Raw genomic sequence first — 26,340 nt, 5'->3', positions numbered from 1 at the left:
TTATTCGAAAAGGGTAAGTACTGTCAATTCACTTACACAAGCAATTTTTTTTTCTCTTTTTTTTTATTGTTGGTATACACAAGCAATTTATAATTTGTTTTGGATAGCATGCCTTGTCCATTTAAAATAGATACTCAATGTTATAAAACTATGGAGTTCACAAATTTCCTAAAATATGTGGGACACAAAATAACTGGCCACTTGGATAGAGGTAGAATGCAATGAAACACAATCAAATGACAGATAAATGGTGAAAGTCATAGAAATAACAGATATAAAGAATAAGAAGGTTTCTGTACCGTTACCTGAAGTCTGGCCAAAATGCTTGCCTTCTTGGAGTTTGACGAATAACTTCTTGAACAGGAAACACTGCAGAAACGTTTTGTTTTAGAGTAAAAGGCATCTCGAACACCAACCATCCCACACATCTCGCAGGTAGCTAATTAATAAAATGAAGACATTGGTTTTGATTTAATCGTACAATAAAAAAATCAAATCTTATCTAACATTTTAATAATTACTCAACTATGTATTTTCATTTAAAAAAATTTCTTCTTATATTTATACAAATTACAGAGACAAACAAAAAAAAATGAGAAAAAAAAGTAGGGCTAGCCTTGGTAACTTAGTGAGAGTCTATCCCAAAATATAAAAAGGCTGCAGATGTGGCTCAGTGGTAGAGGACGAGGTATTTCACATATAATACATATTCCAAGTTTTTTAAAGAATTATAAACAAAATATAAAAGAGGCATAAGACAACTGAGAATTACCATGGATTGCAGCTTAAGTTTTTAAAATAATACAAAGGATGAAATCTAAATAGAGGTAATACTTGGAAAAATCCTAATGGCAAGTTGAGGATTATTTTCAAGTTATGTTCAGGGGACATGAAGGAAGTGATATTCAAGTTTTGAGATAGCTGCTCTATTATTAACCAGTAATGGTGGTAAATATTGTGACTTTTAAGAGCTGTTTCATTAACAGATAATAAATACGCTGAAAAGTAGAATTACGCTGAAAAATAGAAATTAATCAACAAGTTCATAAGAACTGAAGTTCTAAACAGCTAAATAGGAAATAACATAGCAAATAACTGGGTTAATGTTTCCACCACCCAAACATGAAGGAACTTGTAAGGTACTGATTACTATATAAATAGGAAATCTATAAGTTACTCTACAAAGCTACTGAAATCATGAAAAAAAGATAGAGATGAATATAGGGCGTCAAATGGTAGAAAACTATAAATGATTTCTAATCATAAAAATTTTAGAATAGATTGTTAAAAAGGCTCATGACCACCTAGATTAAAAAAAAAAAGTTATGATCCCCCAGGGACAACGAATCCTTGCCAAGAATGATATGTGTCAAACTAGAACTCCCTTGACTAGGACCCAAGCTTCATCAGGACAGGAATCTTATTCTGTGCTGTTCATTTCTGCCTCCAGTAATTAAAGCAGATGCTAGCATATATGAAGTATTAATAATAACCTTTTCTTCTGCAATACGGTTACCAGACTGGCATGCTATAACCAAAGCATGGAAAGACTAGGTATCAATAGGCATTAATATATTTGATAAAATCTCTCACATAGCTCTGTCAACCATGATTGAGAAATAGCAGTTGGAGTAGAAAACACCTAGGCTTGCCTTTTTTTTTTTTTTAAATGTGGTGCTGGGGATTTAAGCCTGAGCCTTGCCCATGCTAGGTAAGTGCTCTACTGCTAAGCTACAATCCCAGCTCTCCCTAGGTAGGTTTCAACTGGTAGGATGACCACATCTAGTGGGTCTTGATAAAAGATAGGAATTTTTTGTTATGGTCTGGCAAGACCCTGTATCAGACCCTGAGATGTACAACTTTTTAATCAAAAGGCCAGAACAGGATTAACAGGGTAGAGTTATCAAAACTGGAAGATTAGATAACACAGTATTCAACATTAGATAGCAATTTAATTCTGCTAAGACTTAAAAGTTATTAAGGAAAAGATTTTAAAGAGATTCAAAGTCCTATACCTTTGGGTTAAGGAAATTAAAGCACAAGATCAACGCAAACTGATTTATGTGGTAAAGAATACAAACCAAACCAAAACCCAGTTATTTGTAATTCAGTATTATATTCATAAAAGGCAAAACAATGTTGGTTGTTTACATGGAAATACTGTGCTGAAAATGGCAGTAAAAGGCAGGATGGGGTTATAGTTCAGCGTCAGAGCGCTTGCCTCACACATGTGAGGCAGTGGTTCAATCCTCAGCACCACATAAAAATAAAGATATTGTGATCATATTTAAAAAAAAAAAAGGCAGTAAAGGCTGAATTATCTTCTGCTCTAATCACAAAGGGTGACCAAACATTTGCTTGAGGTTTTTCCAGGATGGGAGACTTTCAATAGTTAAAAACAGGACAGTCCCAGGCAAATCAGGAGGAGTAGCCACCCTTTTGCCACACAATCTGAAAATTCCCAGAGGAAAGTGACCCATATATTGAATTAAATCACTGTGATGCTACGAGAAATGGCTGAAACAACTGTGGCTACTTGATTTATCCAGAGACAATCTAGATTAGAATTATTCTTTTTTTTTTTAATATTAGTTTTTAGTTTTCGGTGGACACAACATCTTTGTATGTGGTGCTGATGATCGAATCTGGGCCGCACGCATGCCACGCGAGTGCACTACTGCTTGAGCCACATCCCCAGCCCCTAGATTAGAATTATTCTGTGTACTTTTTTTTTTTTAATTTCACCATCTTCATAATACCAATCCTGAGCACACTACTATTTACTCATTTATTTATTTATTTTGGTGGCACTGTTGATTAAACCCAGGGCCTTGTACATGCTCCTATTATATACCCAGTCCCTTGTGTAATTTATTTATTTTTTGTAACTGGGGATTGAACCCAGGACACTTTACCACTGAGTTACATCCTTGGCTCTTGTTACTTTGCGAAAGGGTCGCACCAAATTGGTTAGCAACTTTCTATGGTGCCCAGGATGGCCTTGAATTTGTGATCCTTCTGCCTCAGCCTCTGAGTATCTGGGATTATAGGCGTGTACCACCATGCTTGCCTTTTATGTAGCTTTATAAGCAACTTTAAAACCAAAAGACAAAAGTTAGAGCAGAATATTTTTAGTACAATATGAAGACTATTCTAGTAATTAGAGCTATTAAGAGAATGAAATTGCTTTCTGAGTCAGAGAGTACCTTATAATTGGAAATGTCAAAACAGAAGACTTAGGAGGAATTATGAGAAAAAAGCTCTACCATGAACATCTCTTTCAAATCTGTACCTCTACGATCCTTCATATTTTCAGTTATGTAATGATTTATTATCTACTGAATTTATGTCCACATTAAGTTTCTCAATAACCTTTTGCTTTTTATTTTGTTCTACTTGCTTCCCACTAGGAGGAGGTAGGCAAAAACAGAGCTTGAACATATACTCAGTGTCCTATCTGGAACTATGATTCAGGTTCTGCCTCTTCATATAGTGCTTCAAAATTCTAAGGAAGGGAAATGATGGAAAAAAATCACATGAAAACACACCCTTGAACACAAAGTTGTACAACAGGTGAAAGCTATAAATACTCACCCATGCCAGATTTACCATCTGGGTATGTGTACACTTGTCCATTGTTTTTGATAATTGGAAGATTGGAAGGTAAAGGAGCAACTTCTTCTTCACTCTCCTCTGAGCTGGAGCTGCTACTTGTGTCCTCACTGCAGCTATCATAACCGTCAAACATCCCGAATGAGTCTCTTCTTTTCCTTTTGGATTGTGAAGAATGTTCTGTTTTAAAGTACAAGAAACCAGTAACAGATGATAGAGTACTCAAATATATCCCCTGAAAGACCTCAGCACCCATTTTGGTAAATGATATTTGATGAAATCTGGCACTGAAAAACGATAATTTTATTTTATAATGAAAAGCTTAATATTTGTGTCCAAAAGGAGTCCTCCACTTATTAGACATAAATCTATCATTATCACATTACTAATAATATTAATAATTACAATGATGAACAGTGAATGTGAATCAGAAGACTATCATGTAACTCAAGTTTTATCTTAAACTAGGCATGTTACTTTTCTATATAAAGATTGGATGATTTTTTTTTTTAATTTTTATTGTTGGTTGTTCAAAATGATTTCTTAAAAAAAAAACTGTAGTGAACCACATAAATAGATTTCTTTTTTTTTTTAAAGAGAGAGAGAGAGAGAGAGAGAGAGAGAGAGAATTTTTTTTAATATTTATTTTTTAGTTCTCGGCGGACACAACATCTTTGTTTGTATGTGGTGCTGAGGATCGAACCCGGGCCGCACGCATGCCAGGCGAGCGCGCTACCGCTTGAGCCACATCCCCAGCCCCATAAATAGATTTCTTAATTTGCCTTTCATCTCTAAAATTGTAAATTTCTTTACCAATTTAGAGCATCCAGAAAATAGATATTTAAAAAAAAATCACTGCTAATAATTATAAAAGGACTAATGAAGAATTTAAAATTTCAGAGATAATTTTAAGGTATTAATTATTTCAAAAATTATTGAAGGTAACATTTCTACCTATATAAAACTATTTCATTTTTTAAAACATAAAACAATAGCAAAAGCCCAACCCAATGATCTCAAACTAAACATTATTTTTTCTTCAAATTGTGGCACAAAGACACTTTATCATCTTCAATGAACGCAGCCATATCTTTTCCAAAAGATGTTCCCTCACTCAAGCCATGAAAAAAAAAAACCCAAATACTGCTATTCCAACACCCTGAAACAAATTCCACAACTTCAATTCGGGTAAGAAGAAAGTCAAAATAAAATAGAAAACAATGAAGAGGAAAAAAGGATGCAGAGAGGGAAAACTACTAACTGAAGAATCTTTAGGAATTGGAATCTAATCTTATTCTTTTGCTTCAGTTAATGATTGTTTTTGTGTGTGTATATCTCAAACTTTCTTTACAATTTCTTTTTTGGGTAGTCTAACTTCCTTCTGGTATTCCATGGCCAATAACAAAGCTAAAATCTATTGTTCACATGTATTGGGATGGGAAGCTGATTCATTCATATTAGGTGTTAACTACGAAGGCACAAACACAGTGGAAATATTATATCCCCAAAGAACACAGACATTTAAGAACTCCCTCTGGGAAGGCTCTTTACATGTCCCCATAATGTTCCACAACCACCAACCCATAGTACTCTTCTTTTAGAACTTTTAGACTGAATTTTAAACAGAAAAATCTTTAAAATTACTCTTTTCCTAATTTTTCTTAGCATGATCATCTGTGTTATTCAGGAGATTTGGTTCTGAACAACTTGTAGGTATTTTTATGAATTAAATGCATTGTCGAGGGCTGGGGATGTGGCTCAAGCGGTAGCGCGCTCGCCTGGCATGCGTGCGGCCCGGGTTCGATCCTCAGCACCACATACCAACAAAAGATGTTGTGTCCGCCGAGAACTAAAAAATATTAAAAAAAAAAATTCTCTCTCTCTCTCTCTCTCTCCTCTCTCACTCTCTCTTTAAAAAAAAAAAAATAAATGCATTGTCGAAAAAAATCAGTTTTGCTACCATCAGAGTTTAAAAGAATAAATCAGGCTGTAAAGGATGGGAAAATCCTCATTTAGATGTAGTGTGGCACAAAGAACACAGAATTCTGACACATCTGCTATTTATTGTGTGAGAACTTGAGCAAGTTATGAGTTTTTTCTCATATTCACTAAAGATTCAACAACTATTTATCAAACGTGTGTCACACAGTAACTGAAGGTTAAGAGAAGTGTACAGAGAAGATCCAGGGTTCTTACAAAGGTTGTAGTATTTGCGGGATACACTACACAAGCAAGAAGGGGGGTCATAGGGACTGTCAGCTGAGATTCAGTGGCAACAAACAGTCTCAGTGAAGTCAGACTCCAAGAACAACAAAACAAAACAGCAACCTTTTGAATATATGCTGCTCCATATACTAGGCAAATAAAAGATCTTTTAGTCTGGCATACTAAAAAGGCTAATATCAGTTGAGGCTGGGGCTTGGGTTCCGTGGCAGAGCACTTACCTTGCACGTCCAAGGCACTGGGTTTGGTCCTCAGCACCACTCAAAAATAAACACATAAAATAAAGGCATGCTGTTCATTCAAAACCACACACACACACACATACACACACCCCAAAGACCAATACGGCTAATGCCTAATGAACAGTGTAGGAGATGAGATCAAAGGTGGGATGTACTGCCCAGGTCATGTGATCATTGTAGGCCAGTTTAGGTAAGGAATACCTTTCTTTGGGCAATGGGAAGACATTATGAACTATTTGCTACCGTGTCTGGTATGCACACTTCATATACATGTGTTAGACTCTTCTAATAAATTCATGAGGAGGTGACCTTTTACACTCCCAAGTGGCCTTTTAAACTCACTAGTTTTCATAGAAGCTTGTCTACTATACAGCCAAATCAGCAGCTACTGCATGTTTATTGCAATGTCAATCCAGAATATCTTCTAACTCGAGTTGAAATTTTAGGAGATCAATGATTACAAACATTTTAAGTTTCAATAATTATAGGCTGTTATCATTTTTTAAAAGTACCACAGTTGAAGGTGAGGTGTGATGTTGCATGCCTGTAACCCCAGCAGCTTGGGAGGCCGAGGCAGGAGGATACTGAGTTTATAGCCAGCGCCAGCAACTTAGTCGAGGCCTTAAGCAATTTAGCAAGACCATGTCTCAAAATAAAAAATAAAACGGTTGGGATGTGGCTCAGTGGTTAAGTGTTCCCGGGCTCAATCCTGTACATCCCCCTCTCCAAAATACTATAGTCAAATACATTTAGAAAATTTTCCTTACTTCAAAGTCTTCTGGAGTCTTGAATGCTTATGAACATTATGATTATCAAAGAGGGATAGGTAGTATGTAGTCTTTTCCAAATTATCTTGAAGGACTAATATTCTAGTTCTCTGACCTTTTCAGCACACATGGAGAAGATCATCTATATAATGCATGGGGATGTACCCAGACTGAAACTTTTGGCTGCCCTAAAATTATAGGGATGAGTAGCTTCTTGTTTTGCATTACCGGGGATTGAGCCCTAGGCCTTGTGCAGGCTGGGCAAGTGCTCTACCACCGAGCTACATCCTCTAACCCAGGGATGAGCATCTTGAAATACAATCCATGCCAAACTCTTTGGGAAGCTGTTTTCTATTTAGGGAGTGCTGTTCTCTAAATGTTTTTCTTACATTAAGATAGACATATAAACTATAATTGGGTTTCCCTGTGCAAAACTTATCATTATTTACTATGGAGGAACTTAAATGTCTAAAACCCCTGAGGGAGGTTACAACTTCAGTGAAAGAGTAGGTGGGAAAAAAACAAGACTACATGGAAAGAGGACTTACAAAAGAGTCTTTTCTGTGCATGCTCTTGATGGAAAGCTTCTCCGGGATTTTGTAATCACAGGTCTGCCCTCATGAGTAAATCCAAAGTTGTAATTTACCCTCCCCACTATGGTGAAGAAATCCTCAGGGGAAGAAATTAAAGTGGGTGCAGGCTACTACTGTGCTTTGACATCAAGCAGAAGAATCCTAAATCATATCAGGTAACAGTGACCTACAGTTCAGACCTTTCAGCATTCCCACCATATATGAATGCACAAATATAAACACAATAATCCACCATGAGGAAGCATCAGCAAAAATAGATTAAGAATAACAAATACTTCAGGCACTGAAACTGCCAGAAATGGAATAAAAATAATCATACATATTCTGTTTAAGAAATAAAAATAATTGAAAAATGAGCAAAGTAATTTAAAAAATTCAATAGATTAGGCAGAGCTAAATAGAGAAATGAAGGATAAATGGTTAGAATATAAATATCTAATAAATGTCTAATAAGAATTCCTTATGCTCTTAAAAATTTTTAATTTGTTTTAATCAATACATGTATAACCAAAATTGTACATATTAATCAGGTACTATATGGTATTTCAATACATGTACACACTGCTATCAGATTAAACATACCTCCTCGAACATTGATCATTTCTTTAAGGCAAAAACATTCAAAATCCTTTTTTTCTAGGCTAATGTGTGGCACATACCTATAATCCCAGCCACCCAGGAGTAAGATCACAAGTTCAAGGTTAGCTTTGGCAATTTAGCCAGATCTTCTTTCAAAACAAAAAACATAAAGGGCTGGGATACAGCTTGGGGATAGAGTTCTCCTGGGGTTTATTCCTAGTACTTAAAAAGAACATAATCACTAGACACAGTTTACATTTGACTGTACTGTAATATCACTGATTAACCCTCTCTACTTTAAGAGTAAGAATTCTTACAGCACAGAGAAAGATAATGTTGAATGAGATACTGGCTGAGAATTCTGCAGAAATTAGAACAGGAATTCATGGATAGATCTATAAAGCATATTAAACATAACAAAAAGATACCTATAACAAAACCAAGCATAGCAAAACTAAACACCACCAGAGAGAAGACTTAAAAATCAACCAGTCAGAGGTAGGGATATATACCTCAGTTGGTAGAGTGCTTGCCTTTCATGCACAAAGCCCTGGGTTCAGTCCCTAGCACTGGGGGGGAGGAGGGGTAGATCAGTGAATCTTGGTAGTCAACTAGAACAACTCAGGCACACCCAGTCTAATCAACTACTTTCTACTAAGCACTCAGAGTGATCAACCAGGTAAGGACCACTGATCATTTAACAAAGGTATCTCTAAGAGTGTGAATTAGGGACCAAAACAAATTAATAGAAAACAGAAGTAATGTATGGACCAAAAGAAAACTTAAAAAAAATGTAAGTCTTCTGAGATAGAAGAGTAAGACATTATCAAAGAACAAAATAGATCTTGGAACTTAAAAACAGAAGAGGCAAAACAATAAATCCAACAGATGAATGATAAAGTTAAATAAGAGAGCTAGAGAGAATTTTCCAATATCATGAACAAAAGAAGTGACATCACTATTTAAAAGGATAATAATTACTAATAACCTTATGCCAATAAATTCAACAACTTGTGTGAATGAACAAAATTAAAACAAAAATTATTTTAGCTGTTGATAGACCTTTATTTTATTTATTTTTATGTGGTGCTGAGGATCGAACCCAGTGTCTCACACATGCTAGGCAAGTGCTCCACCCCTGAGCCACAACACCAGCCCTGAACAAATTTTTTTCAAGACACAAATCCCAGTGTTGTTCATAAAGAAACAGAACAATCCTGTACTGGTTAAAGAAACTAAATCTGTAGTTAGAACACTCCAGGCCCAAATGGCTTTAGTAGGGAATTCTACTTAAGAAATACTGATTCTACTCCAACTCTTCCAGAACTGAAGGTAATGGAATAGTTTCCAACCCATTCAATTAGGCCAGAATTGCTTTGATTCCCCAAACAGAACTGAACAAGATTCCACATTAATACAGGAAGCAAACAGTCTTACACAAATTGTAGCAAATTGAGGCTAATGATACATAAAAATAATATGCTTTGACCAAGTAGGTTTATTCTAGTGATGCAAAACTAGTTTGACATTTGAAAATCAGTAAACTTAGCATACTGACACAATAAAGAAAAAAGCTATGGTTATCCCTAAAAGATACAGAAAAAGTGTCTGACAAAATTCAACACTGATTTCTATTAAGAATCCTCAGCAAACCAGGAACAGAAAACTTTCTTACCTGATAAAGACAATAGAAAAATCCTAAAGCTAGCATCACATGTAAGGGTGGAAAGCTGGATACTTTTCCTCTAACTAGAACAAGACTTAGAATATTCAAAGAAACACCAAACTCAATGAATGAAACAATCCAATTAAAAGAAAAAAAGATCTAAATAGACAATTCAAGTTAAGACATATAGATGACAACTGAGAACAGGAAAAGATGGGTAACATTTTTGTTCAATAAGAAAATATGAATGAGGGGGCTGGGAATGTGGCTCAGGCGGTAGCGTGCTCGCCTGGCATGCGTGCGGCCGGGGTTAGATCCTCAGCACCACATACCAACAAAGATGTTGTGTCCACTGAGAACTAAAATATAAATATTAAAAATTCTCTCTCTCTCTCTCTTTAATAAAAAAAAAAGAAAATATGAATGAAACCCTCAAGATACTATTACACATAAATGCCATGGCTTGAAAAAAATTATGGCAAACAGAACTGTTACACACTGCAGATGGGAATGTAAAAAGGAACAAGCAATTTGAAAAACAGTTTCTTAAAAAGTTAAACCTATACTACTTGCCACCCATTCTACTCCTAGGTACTTAAGATAAATGAAAGCATACGCCTATTTAAACACATATATGCAATGGACTAAATAGCCCAAATTGGAAGCAATCTAAGTATCTACCAAGTAAATAAACAAATTGTAGTACATCATTACAATAATTCCATTTTGCTTACTCAGCAATACAAAAAATAAATTGCAATATAGATAAAACCTCAAAATAATTAAGCTTTGTGAAAGACAGAAAAGGAGTACATAATAAATGATTGCTTTTATATAAAATTCCAGAAAATGTGAACTAGTGTGTAGTGATAGAAAGTAATTAGTAATTACTAGGAGACAGGGTGAGGGCCGGGGATGAAAAGGAATTATAAAGGAGAAGAAGAAAAATTGGGGAGGTGATGGGTATCCTCATTATCTAGATTGTGGTGGGAGTTCATGAGTATATACCTATGTCAAACTTATCAAATTAGGCTGGAGAAGTAGTTTAGTAGTAGAGCACTTGCCTAATACGCACAAGGACCTGGACTGGATCCCAGCACAGTAAAACAAAACTATCCCCTCAAAAAACTTATGCAACTATACATTTTACTCCAATAAATCTGTTAAAAATGCCACATTTCAAAGAAACAGTTCTAATATTCGTGTTTTTTTGGCAAGTTCCAGAAGATGCATTTTACTGTACATCAAAGAAAACAAGATAGTGGGCAGAGGTAAAGAAAATTTCTAGGGCAATGATAAAGAGATGTCCCAGGATTATAGTCATACAGCAGGCCTAGGAAGCAGACTGCATTAGAGGAGGAGGATGATGACAACTCTGGAAAAACATCAGTTTTCATATTTGTTGGAGCATGTCAAAAAATGGTGATACTCCCAAGATGACCAAATGAAAATATGAGCCAGGTGCAGTGGTGCACACTTAGCAGCTCAGGAGACTGGGGCAGCAGGATCTCAGGTTCAAAGCCAGACTCAGCAACTTAGCAAGGCTTTAGGAAACTTAGTGAGGGCCCTGTCTTAAAAAATATGAAGGGCTGGGGATGTTAAGCACTCCTGGGTTCAATCCCTAGTACAAAAAAAAAAAAAAAAGTCAACAATTACTAGAAAAAAGTATTATACTAAAGGTACTAATGACTGGGTGAACAGCAGTAATAGGTAGTATACTAGCTACATACTATGTAAACACAGCAATTTAAAAAAAACTTGTACTATATGGCAATGAAACAAGACTCCTTATTTTCCAGTGACATTAACAAAAAGCAAGTATTTTGATCTATTGAGTACTAGCTGGGTTATATATTTTTATTTTTCATAAAATTAATTTATTAATAATATTGTTTTTTTAATTTAAGAAGGTAATAATAAAAATTTTACTATAAAATAGTTAGCTTTTTTGTATCATTTATGTGTAATTTAATAGCAGTTCCAATAATACAAACTTGGTATCATTAACCTGATTGATCAATTATTAGCATTTTGACCCATTTATCTCTCTATATACAACTTCCCCCCAACCCCCAGCTATTTGTGAAAAGCTTATATGCTTCAAAGTCCACTTACCTCTAAATCAGGGCTGGAAGCCATAGCTCAGGGTTTCTCAACCTTATACTGGCATTTTGGGCCAGAGAACTTACACGGTGCATTGTATTTAGTATGTTTAGTACCATTTCTGGCAGTAATATTCCCCCATTCACCCTGTGACAACCCTAAAAGCCTCCAGGAGCTACCACTTCTTATAGGAGGTAAAACCATCCTGGTTGGGAAATACTGCCCTACATTTCAATGTGCCTTTCCTAATAATGACATCCTCTTATATGGTATCAGCATAGCAATAATGATCAAGAAATTACAAAATTAACCCAATACTTTAATCTAATCTACCACTCACATTCTGTTGATGACTCAATGTGTGGATTTTTCCCCCTCTAGTCCAAGATCAAACATTCCATTTGTCATGTCAATCTTAAGTTTGAATCTAGAAGGATAATTTTGTCTTTCTTAACACTTAACATATTTTTAAGAACATAGTTCCTTCCTTTAAAGGAGCTATTTTCAGAAGTTAGAAAATCTGAAAATACAGCAGGTTTAAACATCCACTTCTACTATTATTAAATCTTAGTATTGTGCATTTGTTGCAAAGAATCAACATTGACACGTTATCCTTAAACACTCTACACTTAATTCAGATCTCTTTCATTTTCACCTAATGTTCTTTCGGTTCCAAGATTCTATATTACATATAGTTGCCATAAGTCTTCAGGCATAAAATTGTCCTAAAGTTATTGTGGATTTAAAAAAAAATTCTTTTGGATATCTTGAGAGTTCTGCTTAGGTAATTTGTTTAACACCTCTCCACTGAGATTTGTTCTCATGATCAGGCTGAAGTTGTGTTGGAAGGTATGTTACATCAATGTCATTTATGTTACATAAATACTATCAACATGACTTATTAGTGTTGATGTTGACTTTGATTATCTGGTTGAGGCAGTGTCAAATTTCTCCATGTAAAGTGATTTTTGTGTGGGGAGGGGGTAATTGGGAATTGAACACAGGGGTGCTTAACCACTGAGCCACATCCTCAGCCCTTTTTGAGACAGGGCCTACGTTGCTGAGGCTGGCTTTGAACTTGTGATCCTCCAGCCTCATCCTCCCGAGCTACTAGGATTACAAGCATGTGCCACTATGCCCTGCAATAGTGATTCTTAACCTTTCCCATATTGAACTATTGGGAAGAAAGTGCTGTGGTATAGCCCCCACTTCAGGAGTGGGTGTTATGATCTCCCTACTTGAAAGATTATCTTACATAAACTGGAATTTTGTAGATTTTCACTTATCTCAAAAGTAAAAATTTCTTTATTTTGGGTTTACTTGAGATTTTCTCATTAATTGATGATGTTGCACATCAACCAGCTGTTTACATAACTAGTGCTGTTTTTCTCAGGGTATCAACTCCAGAAGCAGGATGGCTATCTGTCCTTACTGGTGATGTTAATTTTAATGACCTGCTCTAGGTTTGGTCTGGTTTCAAGACAAAAAATTTAACATTTTCCGTTAAATAAGCTATCTATGGGGAAACACTTAAACATACAAATATTCTAATCATCAAAATATTACTTTGGATTTAACATCCAATGATCCTTGTGCAAGCAGTCCTTAACTGTGATTATTTTCCACCCCCAGCATTTCATGTTCATCATTTGGCATCTTCTCTAAGGGACCTTATCACTTACTATTTACTATGGATATCAACTCAGAGATTACTACTTTCCAATGGCTTATTATTATTATTGTTCTTAATTACTCAATGGTTCAAATTGTCACAGACTGGGTGAGAGGGAGCTCCTTCAAGATGAGGTTATTTAGACACATTCCTAACGTTTTTTGGAGTAACTCCTTACTTCCCGGCACAACAAGGTATTTCAGACTTATCATAAACCCAGCTCTTTCTGAGCTGGAATCACATACTTCTCCAAACAGCCTTAGTTTCTTTTATTAGATTATTATTGTATTAGACATAAACATGTAGGTGTCCAATTTGTTCATTGCCATTGGGATTTCTCTGCTTCAGGGCCCTTTGAGAGAATTAAGAATATGCACAAACTTGTATGTGACAAATGCATATACACAAGTATTTTAGAATATTGGGAACTTCTACCTATAACCACAATTTCAATCTCCCCCACAGGTTTTTTCCTTTTTAAAACCTATTCACACTCCCTATTTGTCTCTTCTACAGTGAAAACTCTTGTTCCTCAACAAACTCAATGTACTCATTTGCTCAATCCTTTTATATACTTAAATAGCAAAAGAAGAACTATATTACATACAAAATTAAAAGTTCATAATTTCTTTGCAGCCCTTTCTCCCCAGATCAAGGGGCTGGGTGTCAACTGAAGAAGAGTTATTTGAATTATTTCTCCTTCCATAGTGGTTATGTTAGTATTTTCTAATTGTTTGTTTTGCTTTTAGTTTTTAAACTCCTTCATTGAATTAAATTTCATTTTCTACCTGGAAGATCAGTTTCCTTCTGTGTAATCAACTTTATTGCTTTCTGGTTCATGCTTTTTGTAGGTATACTCTTTCCAAAGGTAAATGGATACATACATGCTTTTTTATTTTCCTTTCTTACACGAAAGATCAAATACTATAATCTCCTCTTAGAATAAAAATAACTCCATTTCAGTGCAAATGCATCTAGTTTTCAAGTTTTTGCAATTACAAATATGCTACAATAAAGTTATGCATATGTATTTTTATATTAGTGAAGTATTCCTCCAGGATTTATTCTCAGAAGTACGATACATGTATGTGTGTATACCTATGTTAGACACTGACAAATTTCTCCAAAGAGTTACTAGTTATACTTGCACCAGCAAATTGAGAGTGCTTGCTTCTCAAAACCTAATGGAAAATACTCTTTGTCTTTTAATATATGCCAAAATGACAGGTGAAAAATGGTACATTAATGCAGTTTTTTCTTTTTAAAATTCCTATTTGGAAATAACATCATGCTTTCAGAAACACTGAACCCTTGCACTCACAGACTCACCAGTTGTTAACGTTGGACCCAACTGGTTGGCTCTCTCTAATTTTCTAAATCATTTAAACTCTATGCATTTCCTAGGATTAAAAACTTTCTCTCATAACTATAGCACAGTTATCAGTTTGAGAAAATACATTAATTTGAATTAATGTTAAACATAATTCTCTAAAATACCATCCTTAGTACAAACTGAATCCACAATATTATCTGCATTTCTTCCTTCCAGTCCAGGATCACATTGTATTTATCTTTTTAAAATGAAAGGTTAATTTTGAAGAATGCAGAGTTGCCCCCTTTTAATCTTGGGGGGTTCATCTGACCTTCCCTCATTAGATTCGTGTTATGTATTCCCACAATACTGCATAAACAATGTTGTATCCCTCTCAGGATGTTGAACTGAGGCATAAGATGCCCAAGGTCTCATGCAGTTTTTCCTACTGTATATTCACCTAATTTCTCCTTGCAATTAATAAGCAGGCCTGGGTCATGATTAAAATATGCATATATTGCTTCTCATTAAAATCCCACTCCCACCCTTAATTTACTATGTAATGATAAAATCCTTGCCAAACCAAACTCTATCATGATGGCTGCTAAAATGACTTCCCAACTCCAGCGCTACACCAGTCATCAAGAAATCTTGCTCTCAATTCATCTGCTTACCTGTTAATTACCAATATGAATTAATTCCTATTTTCCCCCAACAATTCATCATTGTCCTTATCTGGGGGTTCATATAATCCCAGGTTTGGATGCTAGGATCTCCCCAAACTGGTTTTTTTTTCACATGCTCCTGACTATTTTTGAGTACTTCCTTTCTGGCACAAAAACATGTTTCATGCTCAATTTTCTTTTTACCTATGCTGTTCCAACCCTAAAATTCATTTTTCTAAGAAACTCTTGTTATTTTAGTGGGGAGTTGATATTAAAGACCAACTCTTTAAACTCAGTGCTCAGTCTAGCATACTTTGTCTTTTTTTGTATCTTCTTTTGCGCACGTGGGATTCGTCTGTTCTGATCTTTTTGTGCTTTTTCCTTAAGGTTTTTAGTCATGATTTATTTCGGTTGTTTGTACTCAGAAATTCACTCTTCTCTGTATTTATGGCAAATTATGATTATGCACATGAAGTTTTTGTGGCATAAAATTATTTTTTTAATGTATTAAAATTTACCAGTATTTTTTTCTTTTTTGATGCTAAGAATCAAACGCAGGGCCTATGCATTTGAAGCATGCACTCTACCACTGAGCTAAGTCCCTAGGGCAACCAATATAGTCTTTCATTGTATCTTAATTATGAATCAATTAGAAAAGAATTTCTTAAATCATGATATAGAAAAATTCACCCACATTTCCTTCTGGCATTTATACAGTTTTATATTTAGATTCTGACCCATTTGGAGTTTATTCTTGTGTATGGTGTGAAAAATGGGCCTAATATCCATCCCCCCACCACCAAATAGCTAGGTAGTTGCTAAAATATCTTTTATTAGAATGTCCACCTTTACCTCTGGTTTGAAATACCACTTTAAGTATTAGGTATCCCTATGTAGTTTTGTCCGCTTCTGGATCTTATACTATAGCCACATCAATTAATTTCAGGTACATGTTTCAAGAAATGTAACATTGAATGATTCTACTGTTGGTTAAACATAAAATGCAATTACACAAACCCAGAAACTATGGCCTACTACACATTAGGCTATATTATATAGCCTATGCTATTTGTCTGACAAATAATTATTTCCCCCATTCAGCCTAGTTTCCACAAGTTCTTCAGCTGTTTTCACATCAGGACTCACACATTCACTTTCACATAATGCAATGAACTAATGATTTCTGAATCATTTCAGCCACTCAAAGCTAGCAGTAAATTCAACACTGTGGTCAGGTCCAGCCTTTTCTTTCATCATCACCAACTTTTTGCCTTGGCCATGACCATCACGGTACTGACAGGAATATGCTTCTGTGTTTGGTCTTCAATCCAGGTCATTACAAGTACCTGTACATCAGACATAGACCCTTCTTGAATTGTAGTCTTATTGCCTTCAATGAAGCAGATCCTTCTTTGTTCTTGTTCTTCAAGCTCATGGCTATGGAGGAATGGGACATGCCTGACTGGCGAGCAATAATCATCACTGATTTTCCACCTTTGTAGTGCTTAATCACTTATTTCATTTCAAGTCAGTCCCTCCATGTGGCCTCACAGTGGCAATATGAGCAATGGATTTTGTATGCTTAGGGGCCACGATGAGCAAAACAACATGTGACTAAATCAAGTAGAAGAGAAAACGGCATGATGGAAAGATGCAGTGAACATGAGATTTATGAGGCTACTGTTGATATAACATGGAATACTGTTTAACAGCAAACTTAAAAATGATAAAAAGCATAGTAAACACATAAACCAGTCACAGGCATTTATTATTAAGCATTATGCAGTGTACATAACTGTGTGTGATATACTTTTAAAGCACTAGAATACAGTAGGTTTGTTAACACCAGCATCAACACAAACATGTAGTACATTGTGCTACCACATTATAGTGGCTACTATAATGTCAGAAGCAACAGGAAAATTTCAGCACCGTTATAATCTTATGGTACCACTATTGTACATGTGGTTCCTTGTTGACTAAAAGATTAGGTGGTGCAGGGCTTTTTTGTTTGTCTAGTCATGTGCCATTTCCTAGCTTTTATAACTGCACGCTTTCCAGGATATTTTTATACCTGCTGGAGCTAGATCCACTTCAAAGAGCTCTTTAAATGTTTCCATATTCTTGCATGTTTTTCCAGATGAACTTCTTGTATTAACTAGTTCAACTCTACACCAAAAAATTTATATTGGGATTTAATCAAATTTATCAATTAACTTAGAAAGATGTGACAACTAGATGATATTGAGATGTCTTACACAAGAACAATGGATGCTTTTCCATTTGTTCAAATTTTCCTTATGTTTTCTTTTTGGTACTAGGGATTGAACCCAGGGTTGCTTAACCACTGAGCCAACAACCCCAGCCCCCCCTTTTTTTAAAATCTGAGATAGGGCCATACTGAGTTGCTGAGGTTGGTCTGGAACTTGTGGTCCTCCTGTTTCAGCCTCTTGAGCTGCTAGGATTATAGGCGTGTGTCACCGTGCCTGGCTTAACTTTTGTCTTTTAGGAATGCTTTATAGTTTGGTTCACATAGCGTTTTATTTAAAAAAAAAAATTCTTTTTTTTTAATTGTAGATGGACATAGTAACTTTATTTTTTATGTGGTGCTGAGGATCGAACTTAGTGCCTCACACATGCTAAGCAAGTGCTCTACAACCCCGGACCCCAAGCTTCACTTAACTTTTAAAACAATTCTCGTTAAAGCACACATCCTTAAGAATTTTAAGTATTTTGTTGTTCCTACTATAAATGTGATTTTCTTTTTGTGGTACCACCTTTCCTATTTTCCCTCCTTTTTTTGCAGTTTTGGGGATTGAACCCAGGGTCACTCTACCACTGAGCTAGTTTTTTGTCATTTTATTTTTTTGAGACAGGGTCTCACTAAGTTGCCAAGGCTGGCCTTGAGCTTGAGATCCTCCAGCCTCAAATTACTGATTAGCTTGGATTATAGGTGTGCACCACCATGCCTGGTTGTTGTATTGTCTTAACTGGCTATTTCTGCACTACATGGACATTTATTATTTAAGATTCTCAAATTGTCTTGAGATAGTTTGGCCATTGATTTACTACGGCTTTTCAGAAAAACGATCATGTCACCAACAAAGAAACTTTATTTTTTCTTTTTCCAGTATTATGCCTGACTTGTTTTCTCCATCCTGCATGTATGGGCCCAGAGTTCTAGTCTAAATAGTGTAGAAAAGGGTCACCCTTACTTTGTTACTGTGTTTCTTATTAAAATGCTGGCTTTAGGACTGAGGTGCTTATTTGTGAAAATAAAGTCATGTTAAATAAAGAAGTATTTATCCACGCCTGTTTTCTCAAAACTTTTGGTTAGGTGTTAAAATTTTACCTCAGGCCTTTTCAAGATCTATAATCTTTCTGTTCAGAACTATTAATATAGTAAATTATGTAGGTTCACAAACACTAAATTATCTTTGTATTTCTAGTATAAGCTTCACCAAGATGTTTTTACACAATTCATTAAGTCACAAGTTTTCAATTCTGTGAACATAATTTTCACATATTATTTTAGTCACCCTTAGTGGTATATTTGTTGCTCAATTTAAGTTTTTAAAGGTGTTCCACAACTGGGACACAATGAGTTAATGTGGTGCGAGAGACTGCGTAATAGTTAGAATTTTGCAGTGATATTCTTAACTCTTATCTGTAGTTTTCATTTCTTTGCATTACCTCCATCAAAGGTTTAGAAATCAGTATTATTTCTAAAAATAATCACAATTTCCTCTTCCATTTTCTGTAGTCATGTAGCACTGGGAACATGTGATCTCCCAGGCAGAATTCCCCTTGGTCTATCTATTGTTCTTTTTCTCATCTTAAATTAGTTAATGGTTTATCTGTCTTGCAAATTTTCCCCTAAAGGCCCAGGATTGATTCATTAATTGGATGTATAGTTTTTTTTTTTTTTTTTTGGTAAACTCATTAATTTCTTTTATTTGCAGATGGATACAATACCTTTGTTTATTCATTTATTTTTTATGTGGTGCTGAGGATTGAACCTAGTGCCTCACATGTGCTAGACAGGTACTCTATCACTGAGCTTTAACCCCAGCTCCTAACTCATTAATTTCCACTTTTCTTTTTTACTTTTTTTTTTGTGTGTGGGTGTGTGTGTGTGTTTTCTTTTGGCTTTTTTTTGGTTCTTTTTGCTTCTGAGACAAGCATATTCATTAATACAGGGCTATGAATTTTCTTCTCACTATACAATAAATATATTGTACAGATTATGTTGCATAGTATTTTAGTCATTGTTTATCAGAAACTGCAGTTTGTTTGCATTTCTCTTTAAGTTTTTCAAAACCGAGGCATGCTGGCACAAGTCTATAATCCCAGCAGTTTGGGAGGCTAAGACAGGAGGATCCAAAGTTCAAAGTCAACACCAGCAAAAGTGAGCCGCTAAGCAACTCAATGAGTCCCTGTCTCTAAGTAAAATACAAAATAGGGCTGGGGATGTGGCTCAGTGGTTGAGTGCCCCTGAGTTCAATCTCTGGTAACTTGCCCCCCCCCCAAAAAAAAACGTGAGGCATATTTTTGAATGCATATCAAGATATAGCACTTCTCTGTCATTCTAGAAATCTCCCTCATGTACTTTTCCAGTTAATTCTTCTCCTCCTCCCAGAATTCTACCAGCTTCTATGAATACCTATAATAATTTATAAATTGGGCACAGTAAGATTAACAATAATAAGAGAATAATTGAAATATACTGTAATAGAAGTTATATGAATGGAAACTGACAAAATATCTACTTAGTCTATACTCACCCTTCTTGTAATGATATAAGGCCTATATGATGAGATGATCAGTATGGCTTCAGGCTCCTACATAAGGTATTTTAACACAAGCCCTCTAATACCTTAATAGTCTGATAAGTGAGATGGCTAGTAAATAATGGGTGGATAAAATTGTGGATAACTGGACAAAAGGATGATTCATGTTCCAGGCAGGATTGAGCGAGATGGCATCTAACAAGTATATTTTCTCAAACTTTAAATGTGAACATTGTATGCATGAGCTCACAAACTTCACAACAGATATTCTATGATGACTGGACTTAGAAGTGAGGGTGCTTTTTAAGCTCTCGCTGGCCTCTTCCTTATTCCACACCTGGATGAAAAGCACAGTTTGGCCAGTGATAAATCCAAATTTCTGTTTTGGGGTCCAACTTCTGGTTTTATCATTATCATGACTTTGGATGCAACAATTACTTGGGTCTTAGTTTCTCTTCTAAATAAGGAAAATACCACTTACCACACAGGAAGATGTATGATAAAATAAAATAGTTCACATGGACACTTTCAGTTCTTCAGAAGAAAGTTATGAATCCTTAAGTATGAACCTGAAAAGCTAATTAAAAATAAGATGACCTTGTCAAAATTAAGTATGAAACACATGGTGGCCTAGAGGGTCTTTAAGATCATTATTATCAGGGCTAATGAAAAAAGCCTAATATTTCTCTTGGTGTTTTTTTTTTTTGAAAGCTCTGGATACCAAACCCAGTTTCTTGTGCAGGCTAGGCAAATGCTCTAACACCATGCAACATCCCTAGCATGATCATCTTTTAAAAATATATTTGAAGCTGGTTGCTCAAAAGCTATGTAATCACTGCTGGGCATGGTGGTGCATGCCTTTAACCCCAGCTACTCCGGCTTTTAGTAGCAGGAGAAACACAAGTTGAGGCCAGATTCAACTATTTTAGTGAGATACTATCTCAAAATAACAAGAACTGGGGAGGTAGTTCAGTGGTAGATAGCCCCTGGGTTCAATCTATCCCCAGTACTAAGAAACAAAATCACTGAACATTAACCAATAGAACATTACTGAGTTACAGGGCTGGGGTTGTGGCTCAGCAGTAGAGCACTCGCCTCCCTGGGTTTGATTCTAAGCACCATATTAAAAAAAAAAAAAAGTGAATGAATAAAATAAAGATATTGTGTCCAACTACAACTAAAAAATTAAAAAAAAAATTGAGTTACATACATATATGTAAAGTAAGGGGATATTTCTCTGGTATATAAAATAATCTATAACTAATTAATTACAGTTTTGAAGCCTAAAAGTAAATAAACAGATGATATTAGTCAATATTTATGGAGCTACACGCATCGTTATGCTAAGCATCAGAAATCCAAAAAAAATTAAGACTCATTATGCCCACTTTACAACTAAGACTGCAAACTGTGGCTGCAATTGATTTAATAAATGAATGAGCTTTATATACAACCAGTTTTATAATAGAGCATGAATTAGATAATCCAGTCAAAAGGGAGAAGAGGGGATTCTAGTTTATAGAAAACTTCAGAAGGGAAGCAAGGCTGATTCTCACCCCACATTTCAGATGAGGAATAGGAAGCTCAAAGAGATTAGGAAACTTGTCTGAGATCACAGGTCAGAAGGTGGCAGAGCCAGAGCTAGAGCCCAGTTTGCTCACTTTGATCAGAGGTCATTTATATTATACTAAATGCTAGGTTATCAACACCACAGTAAGAACTAGAAGGGTGCTCAGAAATCTCTTATGCAGTGTTTCTTTAACTAATCTGATGAAAAACAAAACAAAAATAAAACTCTCTAGAGCATATATTTAAAACAAATTCTCAGATGTTACTGCAGACCTTACTACTGTAGACCTTACTATATCCAGGGGAGGAGTATGTATTTTTAACAAAAGCCTCCAAGAGGGAAGTCTAGCTATATTTGAAAAACACTGTTCTATACCTGCATGTTCAATTTGGCAGACATGTGGCTATTGAAATTGACTGATTAATACAATAAAAAATTGAGTTCTTTGGTTTACTAGCTACATTTTAAGTGCTCAATAGTCATATGTGGACAGCACGAATATAGGACGTTTCCACCACTGCACCAAGTTCTACTGGACAATGCTAACTGATTATACATCAACTTTTCAACTGGGATGAGAAAACTGAGACACAGGACCTTCAACCACTATCATGCAACTAGACAGTGGCAGAATCACAACTCTAACCTACTTTTCCAGGGCCCCCTCACTCCACCACTTCATCCTACCTCACATTTATAGAGTTTGTTCAAATGGAATTATTATTCATGCACCTTTTCTTTTTTTTTTTAATAATTATTTTTTAAGTTTTAGATGGACACAATATCTTTATTTTACATTTATGTGGTGCTGAAGATCGAACCCAGCACCCCGTGCATGCCAGGTGAGTACTCCACTGTTGAGCCACAACCCCTTCATGCACCTTTTCTTGACTGAAGCAAAGCAAAAAAATAAATTATAAGTTTATGGGAACTAAATCCTTAAAAAATGTTCATTAAAAACAAAAAACAAAAAACTCTTTAACTGCATGGCACTACCCACCTGTAATCCCAGCAACTTGGGAGGCTGGGGCGGGAGGATTGCAAGTTCGAGATCAGCCTCTACAATTTAGTGAGGCCTTAAGCAACTTAGTGAGACCCTGTCTCAAAATAAAAAATACAAAGGGGTTGGGGGTGTAGATTAGTAGTTAAGCACCCCTGGGTTCAATTCAGTACCCTCCCCCAACCAAAGTAACCTGTTATTTTCACATAAAATCAAAAGTTGGGGCTGGGGATGTGGCTCAAGCAGTAGCGCGCTCGCCTGCCATGAGTGGGGCGCTGGGTTTGATCCTCAACACCACATAAAAATAAAATAAAAGATGTTGTCCACCGAAAACTTTAAAAAATAAATAAATTAAAAATTCTCTCTTTAAAAAAAAAAAGTTGTCTGGGATAGTTAATACACTACTATTGTTGGAAGACACAGTTAAGCTTATTGTAACTACTTAGGAACTTTTTTCCCCTATTGTTCTGTTTTATCTCTCTTGGAATTGAAAACCCAAGACTAATGAGACATATTAACTGTCTTACTCTGAACTCTAAGTGTTAAAGGTTAAATCTTATCTAGTAAAGATTTTAAAAATGAAAAAGTGAGAAACAAGGAGACACCAAAGAATAGTGATTCTTTTAAGTTTAGAAGGTAGTCATTGAGATCACTGAGTATTTCTGGCTTTTAGTAGGTCATTTAAGGTAGGTTTATTTATTTTTTGTGGTGCTAAGGATTGAACCCAGGGCCTTGTGCATGTGAGGCAAGCACTGAGCTATATCCCCAGCCACATAGTTTAAGATTTATGAAGTTAATATGTCAATTTCACTCATGAACTATGATTTTACATTCATTTGACCAATATTATATGCTTTCACATACTTTAAAATAAGTTATTTCATTTTAATTTCCAAAATTAATACTACAAGCAGCACCTGACTATCTAGAAAGGCTTCGATAATAATGTCAACATATAACTAATCATAAAAAATACAGCAGTGTCTTCTTTAAAAGTGAAACCAGTTGTTCCTGTCTAGTATGTTTAGAGGGCAAATGGTTTCAAAGTTAGTCAACTTATGTCATGACAGCTCACATTTAAAGTAAGCAGGAAAACAACTTGGAACTCCATATTGATTACAACTTTAAAGACACAATTATACTGCTCTATTAATATTTTCATGATCTAGTATTCAATTCCATGTTAAATTTTAGTGACTAGATTTTTAAGAAAATATTACATGTCCAAGTTCACAAAGTTAAAAATTGTATGGTTGAAAACCATGGCTTCACATATGAACAGAAACTTGCTCAAGACAGATTTTGCTATAATTTACAAGTTATTCACAAGCCTTGAGTATGGGTTCTATAAAAATATAGAAGCTACTTGTTATTCAGAGGAGGTGGTGCAAAAAAAATCTATTTTCTTTCTAAACAGTCTTTGGTATTGAGGTAAACAAAAACCAGCCTAAGCACACTAGAGCAAAGCAAGTCTCTAAGTCATAAGAGAGGAAAGAAAAAAATGTGCTCTAACATTCTAAACAGGGGCCTGGAAGTTTAGGAAAAAAATTTATTGGCTGTCTTTTAGACCAGATGCATTACTTCTACATTATGTTTGGACTCCCACTTCACCATATTAGGAAGAAAAAAACACGTGCCCCAAGATTCTTTTGCCAAGAAAACTACTGGAGGCAACAGAGCTCACTAAATGAAGAACATTAAAAGACTGAGCAACAATATATATTTGAAACCGAACTACCGAGTGACAAATACTGGTGCTTTTTAATGTAGGGAGCATTAAAAATATTGCAAACTCCAAGCAAATATTAAAGTGCTGCATAAATTTCAAATCTCATAAAAGACAGAACTGTTAAAAAATGATGGAGAGTAGTTCTGATCAGTTCTCTACCAGGCTGAAGTTTCTAAGGGCTTTAGTATTTTCCCCAGGATGCAATTTTAGGCATCCTTAGGGAAAGTGAGGCAACAAGCAAATGTGTTTTGTGATAGAACTACAGAGATGATGAAATTTCTAACTTTAAAAAGTTGCACTAGTGAGAGAAAATGGCCATGAAATCCTGATTTCAATTCTCTAGTTTCCTGTCAGAAGAGTATCAACCATCTTAAGATATGTAAGTCAGTACACTTGAAATTGACCCAGCAAAGTTTTCAGCTGGCCTTCACGTTCTCAAATCCTCCCCCCTCACTCCACTTCCCTGCTGTTCTTTCCTGGCACACAAAATATAGGCCAATGAGCAGTGGGTGGGTGAGGAGGATGTGAGAGAAAATTTGAGAAGTAAAAAAAGGAGCAACTTAACCAGGACATGAATGAGACTGAAGGGTCTAATAAGGGTAGGCAAAGGATGAGAATTACTTAAAAAGGGGCTTTCCTGGGCAGTAGTGAGCACTCAGTGTTTGTAGGGGTTTAGTAGAGGCCAAACTACCTACCACTTTTCAGAGGCTGCAGAGGGGACGGCTGCTTTGGGTGACCTCTAATGTCTCTTCCGACTCTGAAATGTTAGGATTTTTATTTCACAAAAGAGAACGCAGTAGCCTTAGAAGCCCACCGATCTGGAACCCTTTTAAATAAGCGGCCTTGGTGGCGGCTTCCCAAACACCCCTCCCACCTCTCCTTCCCACACGTGCCCACCCCGCCCCCTTTCAATATTTCCACCTCCACGTGCAAAATGCCTCGCGGCACCGGTCCCCAAACGGATAGGTACCTTTTTTTGCAAAGCACCAAAACTATATTTCCCCACACCCACTCTCCCACCCTGGGCGCCTAAAAAAGTAAGTGTCGGATTCAGCCTTTCTCCCTAGTCAGAGTAGGGTGGGGGTGGGGTGGGGGCATAAAAAAAAACTTTCTTCTCGATTTGTTTCCCCCAGAGAGTGGAGGAAAGAACCCGAACGAATCCGGGACTGAGGGGGTGGGGGAGGGGAACCCCTGAATCGTTTAACGGTCGGTAGGGGGAGGGGGCGTGGGATGAAGAAACAGGCCTAGGAGCGGGGTCAGGGAGTTGCGGGGTTCCTGGGGTCGGGGAGCTGCAGGCGTTCCCCCCACCTGGTACACAAAGCGGCTGCCGCGCTCGGCTCTCACCAGATCCTTTGTGTTTTCCATCAGGGCCTCATGGGTAGGGGTTGTCCGTGCTCCCCGAGCCCGCAGCGCCCCCTCCCCGAGCTGGGGGCAAGCGCCTCTCCCCGGGACTGCGGCGACTAAAGGGAGCCCCCAGCTGGGCCCAGACTGGTGGCGGCTGCGGCAGCCCCCGGATTTCCCCCCTTTAACTCGGGTGGCCCCAGGATATCAACAACATTAGCATAGCCCTCCCTCCCCAGCGCGCCTGCGCCGTGACCCGCGCCCCGATTGGCCCACTTCCCTACATACCCTCCTCTCTCTCCTCCAGCGTGGGACCCTCTGCAGGCTCCCTACTCTAAGGACCGTACCAAAACGAAGGGAAGTAAAGGTAATTGGGGTTTGGGTAAAGTCCAGTGGTTAAAAGATCTGAAGGGAGAGCAGAAGTTTCATTTAGTCACCCTCGTTTGTACTCAGGCTGTCTTGCGCACCTTTCAATA

General features: G+C 36.5%; 1 protein-coding gene across 2 annotated transcripts in view; it reads right to left on the bottom strand.

Annotated features, from left to right (window-relative positions):
- Mbtd1 (mbt domain containing 1) overlaps window positions 1-26,090 on the bottom strand; it is a 61,862-nt gene extending 35,772 nt beyond the window's left edge. Inside the window, exons 1-5 of one of the 2 annotated variants that reach the window (XM_077800498.1) lie at window positions 25,868-26,090; window positions 25,219-25,280; window positions 20,706-20,801; window positions 3,595-3,792; window positions 306-439 (exon numbers count right to left, since the gene is read on the bottom strand). In XM_077800498.1, coding sequence (XP_077656624.1) covers window positions 306-439; window positions 3,595-3,748 — 288 coding nt within the window. In that variant the 5' untranslated portion in view covers window positions 3,749-3,792; window positions 20,706-20,801; window positions 25,219-25,280; window positions 25,868-26,090. Of the gene's footprint in view, window positions 1-305; window positions 440-3,594; window positions 3,793-20,705; window positions 20,802-25,218; window positions 25,281-25,867 lie in introns of those variants that run through there. The other variant, XM_077800499.1, reaches the window with a different exon arrangement.
- Between the last annotated feature and the right edge of the window lie 250 nt (window positions 26,091-26,340).

This window comes from Urocitellus parryii, chromosome 7 (assembly GCF_045843805.1).
Source record: "Urocitellus parryii isolate mUroPar1 chromosome 7, mUroPar1.hap1, whole genome shotgun sequence".
Classification (NCBI taxonomy): domain Eukaryota; kingdom Metazoa; phylum Chordata; class Mammalia; order Rodentia; family Sciuridae; genus Urocitellus; species Urocitellus parryii.
The sequence above is the reverse complement of the archived record's forward strand: the minus strand, read 5'-3'. Positions and strand labels throughout refer to the sequence as shown.